Source organism: Mastigoproctus giganteus, chromosome 5, assembly GCF_048544385.1.
Source record: "Mastigoproctus giganteus isolate SK-2022 chromosome 5, ASM4854438v1, whole genome shotgun sequence".
Taxonomy (NCBI): Eukaryota; Metazoa; Arthropoda; class Arachnida; order Uropygi; family Thelyphonidae; genus Mastigoproctus; species Mastigoproctus giganteus.
The window spans coordinates 231,844,017-231,860,171 of record NC_143579.1 but is presented as its reverse complement, the minus strand read 5'-3'; the positions used below and the strand labels follow the sequence as shown (position 1 = coordinate 231,860,171).

Here is a 16,155-nt window from a genome sequence, read left to right as displayed (position 1 = left end):
CCATTGATTTCCTCAGCTGTCCGCTTCAAGTCTAAGGTAAATGCTAATTTATTGTTTGTTTTTTATTTTAGGATGTTTTATGACTTAAATAATCTTTATAAAACACTCATTTTTAATGTAAAAATGAAGTATAACCTGTAAGAAATACCTATTTTTTGTGTTGTTGGGGAATGATTTACAGGAAATCAGTGTATTATTGGTTTCAACATACAATGGGTTTTGTGGAACGAATAACCATTGGATGTTGGGGCCCACTGTACTTTCATTCATAGGTGATGAACAAATCAGCAATGCTTCATTGAAGTGAAAGAAAATGATAGTATTTAGGCTTTGTATTTGACAAATAATCCATCAACTCTTAATGAGTATTTACTTTATATATATTGTAATGGCAAGTTACCATGCTTTAAAGAGATATGTTGCTCTCTAGGAATACAAATTTCTCCATTAAGAGACTTTAAACGAATGAATATTATATTCAGATCAGTCCTTTAAACTAAAGTTCACTTCTTCAGTGCATGTGCTGCTTCTATTTTTTCCAAATTTTGTTATCTTGTATCTTGTGTTTAAGATAAATGATAATTTTTAAATTGTTTTTCTTGTATTATTCTGCTGTATTACATACCACATGAAACAAGCTAATGTAACTTGACTCTTTAAAGTCTGTAAATGAGTGAATAATATTTTTATTTTAGCGATGTAATAATGACAGATCTCCTTAGGGATCTCATTGCAGACTAATTTAGGTGTTCGTGTCTCCTACTAATTTATATCATTCCCACATTTTTCTTCTTTGCTGCTAGTATCATCAGTTTATCTGACATCCATTTGGGTCTGAACTTTGAACAGTATCTCTATTGGTATAAAAAGCTTAGTAGCTTCTATGCTTACTTTCCTGAATGCCTCCCATTTAAAATTTGCAGTTGGTTAACATCATCAGTTGGTCCTGCTGGAAGGGATTTAAATACTTTTTAAGATCACTGTAGTCATGTTTACAAAAGCAAAATCCCTTTCCTCCACTACTTGAAGTACTTATATCTTTAAGTAGATTCCACATCAATATATTTTGATCGCTGCCACCTAGTGGTTTGTTTATCTGGATATTCATAATACATAAAGATGTCACTGCTGATAATCAAATCAAGAGGGCTGGTTACTGTTGTTGCATCTCTAATATATTGCTGTAGAAAACAATCATCCATCCATCCAGGAAATTTCTGGTACTTGACAAGTGACCACCCCACAAGTTCCAGTCAATATCTGGAAAGTTAAAGTATCTCATTATAAAACATCCTGAAACTACTTGTCCACTCTGTCTGTATAGTTTTTCATTATACTTATCAAAGTCATTTGGCCTATAGTGCCCCTGTGGGTAGCACAGTTAGTAGAATCGCCATCCCCCCCACGCTGGGTGGAAAAGACCGGAGTCCTGTCGATGACGTAAGGAATTTTTACAGCCCTTTTTCACAACGTGGCTAAGGTAGTATATCTCAGATGAGGGTAGCTTGGTTTTTCTTGCCGGAAACGGTTTTGCATCCAGCAAACAGAAAATCAACCCCAGAACACATGCAATTTACAGACAGCATACACAGAGCAATATGGCCTAGTCGCCGATGCTCCTACAACAACTAAAGCTGTAGAAAGCTCTAAATAAATTGCCCTATAGCAGACTTCTACTGTTATTTTAGTTTTCGTAGTGCTTATGTTGTAAGCATTGGCCACCCTCATCATCTGAATGCACCTCTTTAGATTCTATGTGCTTCTTAAACAAGAGCATTATTCCTTCCACTTCCATCCTGTCTGTCCTACCTGTACACATTGTACTCACTGTATTTAAATTGCTTAGTCCCATAATTCTAAATATTCATTTTAGTGTGTCATAATACAACATAAATTATACTTCCCCCCACCATACCCATTTCCTTATTAATCTATTTTAATACTGTTACTGCATAATGGGAAGTTGGAATTGTTCCAAAATGCCAGTAATTCCAGCTATTATTTACCAATGGCTCCCTATCATTTCAGTTTAGTGAGCATAAAGTTACACCTGGAACATCATGCAAATAGTGCTATTTATTTGCAAAGATAAGGAATAGTAATCAATAGGCAAAAAAAAAGTTTTACCTTATTCAAAATATTTTAATGAGAAATTTTTCTAATTAAATCCTTATGTAACAAGTGTTTAAAAACCTCTTCAAGCAAAAAAGAGAGCCTGTCAACATAATACCTGAGAAATCTTAGAACCTGATGTATGTTCTGAATCACTGGAATGATTCTTTTTCTCACTCTCAGAAGCAGGAAAGTGTGACAAATCCTCATCTATTTAGTTTTAAATCAGAAAAATCCAGGCACAATCCAAGGCCAGAGGTCTTTGCTTATGACCTTAGGGGAAAAAAATTTTTTCTTTTGAAGATTGTAGAAGAGTGCTGCTTATTAGCAGTAATTTGGGGACTTCTGACATTGACAGATTAATGACTGATAACACTGTTCACATGCCACAAAAGTATTAAGACTGTTGGGAATTTTCTTTAACTTCATGCTAATCCTTTAAATAGACAAAATAATAATAATAATGATGGACTCTTTTTATTAAAAGATAAGCTAATTAAAAATTCAGCATAATTTTGAGGTTACCTCAAGCATACTATGTAAACTAATAACATTTTAAATTTGATTTTTATCATTGCAGTTGTACGATATTATCAAGCCAGGTATTGTAGACTGGAACAGAGTACATCGAGCATTTAGTAAACTTAAAGCCTTTATGGAGAAGCTTGAAAACTGCAATTATGCAGTAAATTTAGGGAAACAGCTGAAATTTTCCTTGGTTGGAATTGCCGGACAAGATATTTCAGAAGGAAATCCTACTCTTACATTAGGTAAGATTAAAAATGCAGCTACAAAATTTTTAATATTGTATTAGTATGTGGGTAGCTCAAGATTGACCCAGGTTTAAATTTCCCTTTTTAAGAAGCTATCACTAGTGCAGCAGAATCTCTTTGTGGTATGTTGTAGAAACATTGCTCTTACTTCTTGATGTGATTGTTCTCTCTGAATCTGCACAGTTGAATAGACACAAGATGGCATTGGTTCCTCAGATTACAAGTATGAAGCACTGTTGTGTTTTCAAATTTCTAGTAAAAGAGAATGTGAATAACTTATACATATTTTGTGCAGATCGTTTACTGAAATTGTGCAGGTTACTGATTGAAATTCTGTGCAGGTTGTGTGTACAGTATTGTGAAAAGACTGCAACAAGTTTCAAAAGATCATGAAGTAGTCATCAATGAACTGCATGCATATGTTTAGCTAACTGCTGTCACCATTGCATTGGAGAACTGATTCCTTACATGATATGCCATCCTAACTGCACACAATAGGTGCCAAAGATATTCATGCTTGACTAAAAGGTGCTACGTTCACAGAATATTTGCACAGTTTCATTTGAAAGGAGATTCATTCCTGCAATGAATACCAAATTGTGGTGATATGTGGATCTGCAACTTCATTCCATTTCTAACTCAAAGCAGTTTGGCATGAAGTGGTGCAACCAAGATTCCCCACTACCTAGAAGATGGATGAGACAGCTATCAGCTGGCAAGGTCTTCTCAGATGCAGAAGTAGTAATTGATGTCTATTTTTTTCAAAAAGTTCAAAATCTAATGCATAGTATTACACTAACCTGCTATGCAATTATGTAGACTATGCCCAGAAAATTGTCAAAGCAGATCATTCTGCAGTGTGATACTATAACTGCATACTGCAGTATTGACACTGGAAACTTTAGTATGGGAAATAGTTAGCCATTCTCTACATTTCAAAATTTAAATTTCAGTATTTCAGACCATTTTGGGCTTTAGTATCTTATAAAAAGTATTTTATATATTGCATTTGAAAGGAGGCATAATTGAAAAAATTAGTAGTTAAAATGAGGACCCATTAAAGTTCTCACATATTCTAATGTAACCCAATTTAATATAAATATTATAATGTCAATAATTTAACATAAATAATAATATAATGTAAATAGTGAGAATTATTTATTCTCTAATTGTCTTAACATTTATTAAGCATTTTAACAATAATTAAGCATTTCTCTGCTCTTCTCAGAAGGCGCCTCCGTAGCCAGGTGGGAAGGAGCAGCAGCAGTGTGTAGCACACGCTTCTTGATTAGACCGGGGTTCGAGCCCGTCACCACCAAATACGAAGGATGCGGAAAGGTCAGGGAATGACCACCGCATATCCCGGAGCAATATGGCCTTAGTTGCTAATGCTCCTAAAAACCAAATAACAATCAATCAATCAATCTTCTCAGAATTAATTATAAACATGTTTTCCTGGTATGAAGACTAAATTGACCCATATTCTAATATGGGAATTAACAGAATAAAATGTTATTTGTGAACTAGCTGGATTGAATTTAAATTAAATTAATATAAAAATTTTATATACTCATCCAGATCTTGATTTAATGTGAGTTTTAAACTTAACTTTTAAATTTAAGTAAAATTTATTTTCATCCAAATCTGTTGTCTGGTGAGTGTACAAGTAACCATGGCAGTGCACATCAGTCCTGGGAAAAAATCTCCAATTTAGTTTTCTTCCATGCTATTCTATTGGATATTTAGCTATAGTTAGAGCATATTTTGCTACTTCTAATGACATTCTTGATATCATTGATCCCTCTTCCTCTTGGCCTGTCTTTAGGGTTGTTAGCATACATTTTTGCTTTGAATATCTCTTTAGCTAATCTCTATTCTTCCAGATTTTTTGTAATATAATCTTGGCATTGCCTTGATCTATTAGTTCCATTTTTTTTTTTTTTTTTTTTTTTTTCAACTCTTGTTTCTGAAGATCAATTCTTAATATGATCAGTTCTTTATTTCATATCTAGTTCTCATTATTCTGTCTTTTGGATAATTTCACATGCTCCGAATGAATTTTGTTTAACTTGCTTTCTACACTTCCTGCTTTTCTTTGTTAAATATTGTTGATACATTTACAAATTTACTAACTTGTTCCAGTTTTTAGTTTAGTCTACACCCTAAATTTTCCTTCTCTCCCAGCTTCCATAACTTTTGTTTTCATGTAACTAATTTACTTGCCATGTTCTCTACAACCTGTGCATAATTTACTCAGATTCTTGTCCTCCAAGTTACTATTTAACAGCATATTATCTATATAATTAATAATGATCCAATTTGTATATTTTTCACACTAAACTTTATAAGTAATTTTAATTCTTTTATTAAATGGTCGATGCATGAGGAGAATGAAAATGAAGTATAGTCCCATTTTTCACTGCTTTCTGCAGTTTGCCATTTTCATAAACTTTTTATTCCTCTTAATGATTATCCTTGATGCCACATTTTTCTAAAATTTGGAAAACCAGATTTCTAGGTACTTTGTCATTTGCTTTTTGAAAATTGATAAATTCTAAATACAGGTTTTTGTGTTCCTGGAACTTTATTTTCTATCTCAGTCTTTTCCTCTTGTGTAAGTGATAACTTCAACACCCTTGTTTAACAACTCACTCTAGGATTTGCTAAACAAAAAGTTGAATTTTAATTTTTTTCATAGTTATGTAGTTGCTCTAAAATTGCATGGCTCATTTTTAACTGATTTCTGGTAAATTGGCTGTCAGTAAAACAGTTAAATGAAGAAAATAAAGTTGTTTTTTTTTTTTTTTTTTTTTTTTATTATTAGTTTGTGATCCTGTACGAAAAGAAAGGTTCCTTATATGTAAAGGAAACTTCTTTTTGTAGATATATTGTATGTGTCTATTAAAACTTGATGCAAACTTGTGAGATCATTTTTATGAGGTCCTAGCTATATATGATTTTAGAATGTATTTTATTTATTTATTTATTATTATTATTATTATTTTTTTAATTACAGCACTGGTTTGGCAATTGATGAGAGCATATACACTGAGCATTCTTACCCAGTTGGCTAACACTGGTCATCCTATTGTTGAAAAAGAGATTGTTGAATGGGTGAACAATAAGGTACTTCATAATGGATTGTAATTTTTTTTTTTCATAGTATTTAGTTCCTAAGAGGATCAATTTATTAGAAGTTCAAATAAGAATAAATACAATAGAACTTTTATATTATGTAGATTGGAGGACATAATATACTTGATATAATGACAAAAAAAATCTGCTAGAGGAACAGGAGAATACATATTTAGGCCACACTTTTATGCCTCATTGTCAACACCTGAAAAATGTATGCTGGGTGTACCCTTTGATTGGTTTGCCTGTAGCTTGACAAGAACACATCTCCCAAAACGAGTGAAAAGAGTCTTGGACAAATAGTCCTATCTTTACTCAGCAACAGGAATCAGGCAGTGCCACTCATTTTCTTGGTCTGGTCTGGTCTGGTCTGGTCTGTCTGTCTGTCATTGAAGGTAGCCAGAAATGCTACTGTGGTAACAAAATATTTTTGGTCTACTATATTTAGTGTTATTTGATGTTTGTGCCAAAGCAAGTAAGGCCATTGTGCATCGGTGTATTGTATCTATAAATTGCATGTATTTTGTGGTTGTTTTTGTGTATGGAAAAACCAGTTTTGGGGGGGGGGGGGGAACTGTGTAGCCTCAACCTGTGACAAATTAGCTGAGTTAATCTGTCTCTTGAATCCCATCAGGAACAAGATTTTTCCTCTCTCTGTGTGGGGGCTTTTTTTAAGAGAGATAGATTAATAATTAGAACCATGATTATAAGTTTAATATTCTGTTAATCTAGTGATATTTATTCTTCATCGAACACTCAATTCTAATGAGTTGTATACAGGTGTTGGAGGCCTCATTTTAGGAAACATATATTGCCTTTCTTGAGAGGATACAAAGTTTGAAAATAGGCATCTGTTTAGGGATTTGATCAGAGTTTTAAAAAAAAAGGTTTTGCAATCTTAAATGATGGAGGCATATTTTCTCTTTCTAGGATGATATAAACAGAGGTCATAGATTACAAAATTAATAATGAAAGACGATTGTAGACTGTATATAAAAAAACTTCCTTTTTAGTCAAGGAGTAAATTATTAGAACAAGTTATCAGCTGACTTTCTAGAGGCTGAAAGCTTATAAATTTAAGAGGGTTTTAATAAATATTTGGAAGAAATAGATAAAATATAACTTAGAAGGCATTTTATTTTATTATTATTTTTTGATGGTAGATACTATATAAGCTTTGCTTTCTTACATGGTTGTGCTATTTTAATACTTAATACTCCTCATTTGGGATGAATAATTGTATTGGTTTTATATCTTTGAACACAACTGAAACCTTTTCACATCTTTGAAGACAATTGATGTCTATAGTATCACCCTTCATTTGTGACAAGGCTTGTTTCAGTTTGAATAACAAAAGAATTTGGAATAAACACTTAACTTGCCAACAGAAAAATGGAAGAATGTGTATTGGCTGCCAGTTTGAGTAATGTGTTTTCTAATAGCAATTTGTAAATTTTAATTATTGAAACATTAAACCAGCTACATTTTTGTAATAAAAATGAAATCAGTATGGGGCTGCAGAAATAAGGCATATCAAATTTCTATCAGTTTGAAACCCATGTTCTACATACTGCTTCCAGTGCTGAACCATTGAATACTTTCTTCAGAGAAATTCTTTTTATTTGCCTAAGACCTGTTCACACAGTGCCTCTGACTAGAAATGACCTCTGACACTTAAGTTTCTAGTAAAGATAATTTTGTACCAAGTGTAAACAAGAATGTGGAGGGTGGGGTAGCTGAATCTGCTATACCATCAATGTCAAACAGGTATTATGGGGACAGCAGTTTTTGGAGTTAATTTCAGAATTCAAAATCATTATCTTTATATAGGTGATTTTAAAGTGATTTGTAACATATTCTCCTCTTTCTGCATAATGTTTAGGAATTACTCTTTCACAGGCACTGAATATAGCAAGTAAAATAAAAAATGGGGATGCCTAGATATAGAACTTCTTTTGTTGAGGCAGTTTGGATGGCACAACTTTGTACCTCTGTGCTTGCTTTCAGGTACAAATAATGCAAGAACTTTTTTTTTTTTTTAATCCTTAATCCAACTACTACAAATTTTAATAAAATGTCTCCTTCCTAGTCAGGCCATTCAAGAAGCACAGGATACCCACCAGTTTGGCATTGCTCCAAAGGAACCCATCAAGTACACACTTTTATTTTTAAAGTGCAACTGTTTGTAAACTGATAGCCATATTCATTGCTAATAAATATTATTGAGTATGATTTTCTCATTGTATTGATGTGGTGATTTTCTGCATGAGATGTGTTCCAGCATTACAACAACATTTATTTTACCATGCTGTGGAGAATCTCTAAACACACATTGCTTTTTGACTTTATTCATATGCAGACATGCTGACCACAACAAAAACAACTCCAAAAACTGCTGTTAACCAGATCCCGGATGCCACTGTGTGCCCTGCAAAAGTAAATTTAAGAAAGAAGAGGGTAAATGTGGCCACACGGAATGTAAAAAGTTTAAAAGAAGGCAAGATTGAAATGGATAAGTATAAAATTGACATTTTAGGAGCAACCGAAGTCATGTGGACAGGACAAGGTCATTTCAGAACTGGAAATGGGTTTTTGGTTGTTTTTTTTCTGGAAGTGACCAAATAAAAGAACATGGTGTCACTGTCATTTTGAATAAAGAATGTTCAAGGTCTCTTCTTGGATACAATCCTATTAATAATAGAATGATGACGAGTTAGACTTCAGAGCCAGCTAGTAAATCTCACAGTTTTAGTTGCATATGCACCGACATCAACATCCACAGTTGTTTGTTATTTGGTTTTTAGGAGCATTAGCAACTAAGGCCATATTGCTCCGGAGATATGCGGTGGTCATTTCCTGACCTTTCCGCATCCTCCGTATTTGGTGGTCACGGGCTCGAACCCCAGTCTAATCAAGAAGCCGTGTGTTACACACTGCTGCTCCTGCCCACCTGGCTATGGAGGCACCTTAACATCCACAGACGAGCATATGGACTTTTATTATGAAAATTTCCAGTCAGCTCTTGATCTGGTCCCAAAAAAAGGATGTTTTGATACTCTTGTGGATGATTTTAATGCAGAAGTAGGCAAGACAGTTTCTTCTAGTCTGGAATGTGGTAGGTTTGGTCTTGGCACTAGAAATGAGCGGGGTGAAAGTTTAATTGAATTTTGTCATCTGAACAGTCTTGTCATATGTAACACCTGCTTTCAGCAGCACTCGAAGGCTCTACACATGGAAATTTCCTGATCATAAAACAAGGAATCTGATTGATTATATGCTTATGCAGCAAAGGTGGCATTCCAGTGCAATCACAGTAAAAACACTTCCTGGAGCAGATTGTGGCAGTGATCATCAGCTACTCCACATTGTGCTGAAGCTGAAAAAGATCATGAATAAGGTTTTCCCTAGATGATTGTAAGTAGAAAATATTCCAAACGATTATATGCTTGAAACAGGCAATCATTTTCAAGATCTATTAGAACTAGATGACTATATGCTACCTGAGGAAATGTGGGAAAATACAAAAAGCATTATTAAGGATTCAGTAGATAGACACATGAGAAAGGTCAAAGATCAGGAAGCCTTGGATTACAGACGCCACTTTTAAACTTATTGAACAGAGAAGAACTGAAAAAGCCCAGGGTGTATAAAGAAACTAAGTATCAGGAACTAAGCAAAGTCATCAAGCCCTGTTTACGCCAGGACAAACAGGATTATATCAATCAAAAGTGTAAAGAAATCGAATACCACAACAAACAAAACAACACTAAAAAGATGTATGATGTAATTAAGTCCTTAAGGCAAAAGTTCCAACCAAAACTTAATGTAATTAAGGACTCCAAAGGGTAAATTTTAACAGAGGAGAATACAATCAAAGGAAGGTGGAAAGAACACTGTGAGCAGCTCTTCTGAGCACCTGCTGGCACTAATGATCTGCCACCCCCTTTTCAAGAGTGGGATCATGAACCAGTTCCACTGAAGGAAGAAGTCGAAAAAGCCATCAGAGAACTAACGTATGGCAAGTCACCTGAAATTGATGAAATCCCAGTGAAAAGCTACAGGTGTTGAAGGATGCTGAGTTTTTTCATAAAATCATTATAAAAATTTGGGAAACAGGACAGTGGCCATCAGATTGGAAGAAATCAATTTTCATCTCCTTACCAAAAAAAGGAGATCTGAAAATTTGCTCAAATTACAGGACTATTAGCCTAATTTCTCATGCTAGCAAGATTCTTCTTAAAATCATAATGAACAGAATCTCAAGAAAAATTGAAGAAGAAATGCCAGAAGAGCAAGCAGGTTTCAGAAGGGGTAGAGGAACTAGAGATCAGATCTTAAGCTTATGATTGATTATTGAAAAATGCAAAGAATTCGATATTCCAGTCGTTTTATGTTTTATAGATTATGCAAAAGCATTTGATTGTGTTCAACATGAGAAACTATGGGAAACGATGACTATTAGGGGTTTTCCAATCCACATAATTCAGCTGATTAAGCTACTGTATTAGGAACAGAAAGGAACTGTGAGAACGAACATGGGAAACATGGACTTTTTCACAATAAGTAACAGTGTCAGGCAGGGCTGTATTTTGTCACCTCACCTTTTTAATCTTTATGCCAAAGATATCATGTGTGAAGCTTTGGAAGATTTAGAGACTGGCATCAAAATTGGAGGAATGAAGGTAAACAACCTTCATTATGCAGATGATACTGTGCTAATTTGTAATTCTAAGGATCATCTTAAAGAAATTCTGGGGAGAGTATGTGAAGCAAGTAAGAAAAAAGGATTGTTTCTGATGTGTGCAAAACTAAAATTATGGTGATTGGTGATAATCTCGGTTCCAGTAAAGTGAAGGTTAATGGGCAAGATATCAACGAAGTTGATGAATTTGATTACTTAGGGTCACGAATAAATAAAAATAGTGACTGCTCAAATGATGTAAAGAGATGATAGGCAATTGCTAAAACGTTGGTCATTGATCTGATAAAATTATGGAGAGATCATGATCTGCCCCTAAAGACGAAGCTGAGAATCATTGATTTGTTAATTTTTCCAGTTGCCACTTATGGATGTAAAGGATGGAATCTGAAAAGAGTTGACAGGAAGAAAATTGAGGCATTTGAAATGTGGTGTTACAGGAGAATACTGTGTATATCTTACTTGGATCAAAGAACAAATGAGTGGGTATCGAATAAAATGGCAGGCCTAAAATTCTTCTTCATAGCATCAACAAAAGAAAACTCAAGTTTTTTTAGTCATATAGTAAGAAGGAAAAACTTTCTGTTGAAGAATATAATGGAAGGAAAGACTGAGGGGAAGAGGTGCAGAGGAAGACCTGCCACTAGGTGGAAGGATGGGATCAGTGAACTTCTGGGCACTTTGCGATGCTGCTCGTATAGCACACAATTGATGCAGTTGGAGAAATTTGTTGGTGGCCACAACAGCTCCCCAGGGAGCTATGTGACTGGAAGAAGAAGAAGAAATGCTGAAACCTCATGCATGCTTTACCATAGTGAATTGCAAATTTTCTCTATCTTCATGCATGACTGAAAAGTTTCAGTGAAGCTGCCATTCTGTATGCTGTTTGTTTAAATATGTATCCAGTTATAAATAACATATAGGTTAGTACAAAAGCATCATTTTAACGTAACCATCTACCAACGTAGTTAAATTAATTAATTAAATTGGCATAGTTTTGGTTATCTCATTGTGAATGCCTCCACAACAAGTTGCCATGGTATTACCTCGAATAAGTAACACTTCACCAGTGGAGAACACTCATCATCAGCCATTTTCAATCCACTGCAGGATGAAGGCCTCTCCAGCAACTTTCCAGTTCCTTCTGTTTTGAGCACTGGCCATCCATTTACTACCGAAAAACTCATGAATTTCATCTATCCATCTCTGCCTTTGTCTTCCAGGTTTTCTTCTAGCTCCTCTTGGGTACCATTCTGTTATTTTCTTAGTCCATCTGTCATCATGTCTTCGAGCTATGTGTCCTGCCCAAGACCATTTTAGTTCTTTAGTTTTGATAAGAATGTCCTTTACTTGAGTTTGCTGCCTAATCCATGTGTTTCTCTTCTTATCTAACAGTCTGATTCCCAATATAATTCGTTCCATTCTTCGCTGTGTAGTTCTCAGCTTCTCTTCCATTCTTTTGGTGAGTGCCCAAGTTTCTCTTCCATAAGTCATGGTTGGGAGTATACATTGATTCATTATTTTACGTTTCAGACAAACTGGGATATTGCTCTTCAGTATGTGACTATATTTCCTGAATGCTATCCATCCAAAATTTATTCTTCTCTTGACTTCCAGCCATTTATCATTATTACAGCTAATAACTTGTCTCAGATAAGTATATGACTCCACCTTTTCAATTACTGCTCCTTCAATCATTATTTCGCTTTCTGTGGCATACTTGTTCATAATTACTTTTGTTTTAGCCATATTCATCTTTAGTCCAAAATCCTTACGAACTGTGCATAATTGATTAAGATTTTCCTCTAATTCTTTGGGATTGTGGCTTATGACCACAATGTCATCTGCAAATCGTAAATGGGTTAGGTACTCTCCGTTCACGTTGACTCCTTTCTGCGACCAGTCTAATCTTCTGAAAGCTTCCTCAAGGGCAGCAGTAAACAGCTTCGGAGATATTGTGTCTCCTTGTCGAACTCCTTTCTCGATTTTAAATTTGCTACTGTCTTTGTCTAGTCTAATAAAGGAGGTAGCACTGTCATATATTTTCTTCAAAATCATAATATATGGGGTATCTATGCCTTGTCTTTCCAGTGCCTGAAACATTGCCTTATGCTGTATGGAGTCAAATGCCTTTTCATAATCCACAAATGCCAGGCATAATGGTGTTTTATATTCATTTGCTTTCTCCATTAGCTGTGATATTACGTGAAGGTGATGCATAGTTGAGAATCCTGTCCTAAAGCCAGCTTGCTCTTTCGGTTGATTCTCATCAAGTATTCTTTCTAATCTGTTAGTAATGACCTTTGTGAACAACTTGTAGATGTGGGATAACAAGCTAATTGGTCTATAATTTACAATTTCTGATTTATCTCCTTTCTTATGCAGCAAAACTATGATTGCATTATTCCACTGCTTAGGCGTCACACCTTTTCTAATGCACTTTGTGAAGAGCCTTGCTAGTTTTTGTGTTATGTCTCTTCCTCCCAATTTTAACAACTCTACAGTAACTTCATCTTCCCCCGGGGCTTTCCGATTCTTCATTTTCTTCAATGCATGTTCTACCTCATCAGGAAGAATATCGGGTATGTTGTATGTGTTGCTACTTTGCAATCCATCCTCCCCACTGTTGGTATCATTCCCTCGCTCCTTGTATAATTCTCTATAGCAGTCTTCTGCTATTTGAATTATGCCTTCTCTGCTGTTTATAAGTACACCATCGCTATTCTTCAGTTTCAGTATCATTTGTCTTTCTGTATTACTGCTCATGGCTGCTGATTTAAATCCTTTGTTTTCCCTTAATGCTTGTTCTACTTTTCTTGTGTTAAATCTTCTTATATCCTGTCTGAGTCTCTTTCTAATGGCTTTGCATAACTCAGTATACAATTTTCTCCCTGTCAGTGTTTTTCTTGCTCTTCATTTGTTGTCTTCGGTTCATCATGACAAGTGTTCCTTGACTAATTTTTTCTTCTTTGGATTTCTGGTTCCCCATAGGTTTCTTGGGCTTTACAACTTTCAGAAAGTTGTAATATTCCTCGTCGATATCTTGGTCCTGAGCAGTTTGTAGAAGCTCAAACTTGTTCTTAAGTTCCAGTACATACTGCTTCTTCTCCTCCTCTGTTATCTCAAAGCCCTTTGTATTATTTACTAGAGTCAGTTTTTTCCTTTCCTTTCCTTTCCTACATCTATATCAAGTGTACATCTTACCATTCTGTGATCACTTCCAACATTTACCTTATTCAGGACGGTAACATCATTCACAATATATCTTCTGTTAGTGAGGATGAAGTAGATTTCATTAGTTGTTAATCCATTTGGACTCTTCCATGTCCACTTTCTGTTCACCCTTTTCTTGAAGAAAGTGTTCATTACTGACAGTCCTTGTGGATTCTGCAAATTCCACAAGTCTTTCACCTCTTATTTCTTTCACCAATTCCAAAATTTCCTATAGTTCCTCTTTCTGTGCTGTTTTGCCTTTTTCCAACCTTAGCATTGAAGTCCCCCATAATAATAGTGTAGTGGGTTTTCTGCTCATCTAGAAGACTCAATTTCAGTGTACATTTCTTCAACCTCTTCATCATCATGGCTCGATGTTGGTGCATAAATCATTTTAATCTTTAGCTTGTACCTCTTAGAAATCTTGAGTATTAGTCTTGATACCCTTGGTGATGGACTTTTGAATTCCAAAATGTTGTTTTTAAAATCTTTATGGACCAGAAACCCAACTCCACCTTCACTTCTTTCACTGTTTCCATTGGTGTACAGCAGATTTCCACTTGATAAACTTATAAGTGATTCATTTCTTCTTCTTGTTTCAGCCAAACCGATGATATTCCAATTCACATTTTCTAATTCCTTTTCCAGCTCTAATATCCTGTCTTCACCGATGAGTGATCGTACGTTATAACAGGCGAAGTTCAGTTTCCGTGCATGGCAGCCTGATCATACCCAGAGATTCTTAGCACCCTCTGCTTCCACTCTGATCCTCTCGCTGCTGTAAGAGGGAGAGTGAAAGCTGCTGGGGACTGAGGGCCATTTGTATTGTTGTGCTGTCATATGCTGGAGGGTTTGGTCTTTTCCTCTTCACGCTGACCAGGCGTCTTGAAGAGAACCACTCTACACGTTCGTTGCCACCTAAGTGACATAACAGGGCTTACCATCGAGAAGGTGTGCATGAGTGGGTTTTAGGGAGGCAGGCCAACCAGACTTCTCCTAAATCTTCTGTAATAGAGAGATATTGGATCCATCAGTGTTTTAGGCTGAGTGTCTGATAACACACAGGATACCTGTTCCCCTCTAAGGAGAACACTACTGTTGCTTATTCTCAGCGCATACCACTACCCAGATGGCACTGTTTCAAAGCTTGTTGGCTTCTCCTCGTTGGGTGGGCAGGTACCCTGGTATTGCAAAAGTCTTCTCCACTGGTGAAGTGTTACTTATTCGAGGTAGTACAATACCATGGCAGCTCTTTGTGAAGGCATTCACAATATGAGATATAACTAAAACAATACCAATTTAATTAATTAATTTAACTACTTTGGTAGATGGCTACGTTAAAATGCTTTTTTCACTAACCTATATGTTAGTCATTCTACCTCGTAGTATGAGGCCTTTGCCCTTAAATATTTTATAGTCTGTATCCAGTTATATTAAAGGAGGTGGCAAAGGAAGTAAGCAAACACATAGCCATAATTATGAGAACATCCTTGGACTTGGGAAGCTCCCATGGACTGTAGTTGTGGAAATGTATCTCTAATTCACAAAGGGGGATCAAAAGATGACACAAGTAATTGCAGACCTGTTAGTTTGACTTCTGTTCCAGGAAAAATAATGTAGTCGCTGGTTAAAGAAGCATTGCAGGATCATCTAGACATGACAGCAGTAATAATTCAGACACAGCATGGGTTTGTCAAGGGGAAGTCTTGTCTGACTAATTTTATTGGATACTATGATGTGGTCACAAAGGAACTGGTTGCAAAAAATAATTTTCATATCATGTACTTGGATTTCAGGAAATCTTTTGATACTGTTGCACATGAAAGTAAAAAAAAAAGGTAAATTGCAGCCATTATCAATCCACTACAGGATGGAAGCCTCCTCAATGTTTCATGTTGAGAGAAATGGACCATAATCTACCACGCCGGTCCAGTGCAGATCGACCGTATTTAGTAGTCAGGGGCTTGAACCGTGGTCTAAGCAAAGAGCATGTGCTATTGCACTCTCACTCCTGACCACTTGGCTACAGAGACACATGGAAGATTACTGTACAAATTGGAGCAGTATGGCATTAAGGGCGATTTGCTACAATGGATAAAAGGATGGTTGGGTGGGAGAAGACAGAGTGGTAATCAATGTGTACTGCTCTACGTGGATTAATGTTATTAGTGGTGTCCATCAGGGTTCAGTGTTGGGCCCATTGTTGTTTTGCATATTTATCAA

At 35.6% G+C, this 16,155-nt stretch overlaps 1 protein-coding gene across 1 annotated transcript in view; it reads left to right on the top strand.

The window, feature by feature from the left end:
* Fim (plastin-2 fimbrin) overlaps positions 1–16,155 on the top strand; it is a 164,150-nt gene that overhangs the window by 142,285 nt on the left and 5,710 nt on the right. The window contains exons 10-11 of the mRNA XM_090374448.1: positions 2,693–2,882; positions 5,902–6,011. Of these exons, the coding sequence (XP_090230574.1) occupies positions 2,693–2,882; positions 5,902–6,011 (300 nt within the window). The remainder of the gene's footprint in view (positions 1–2,692; positions 2,883–5,901; positions 6,012–16,155) is intronic.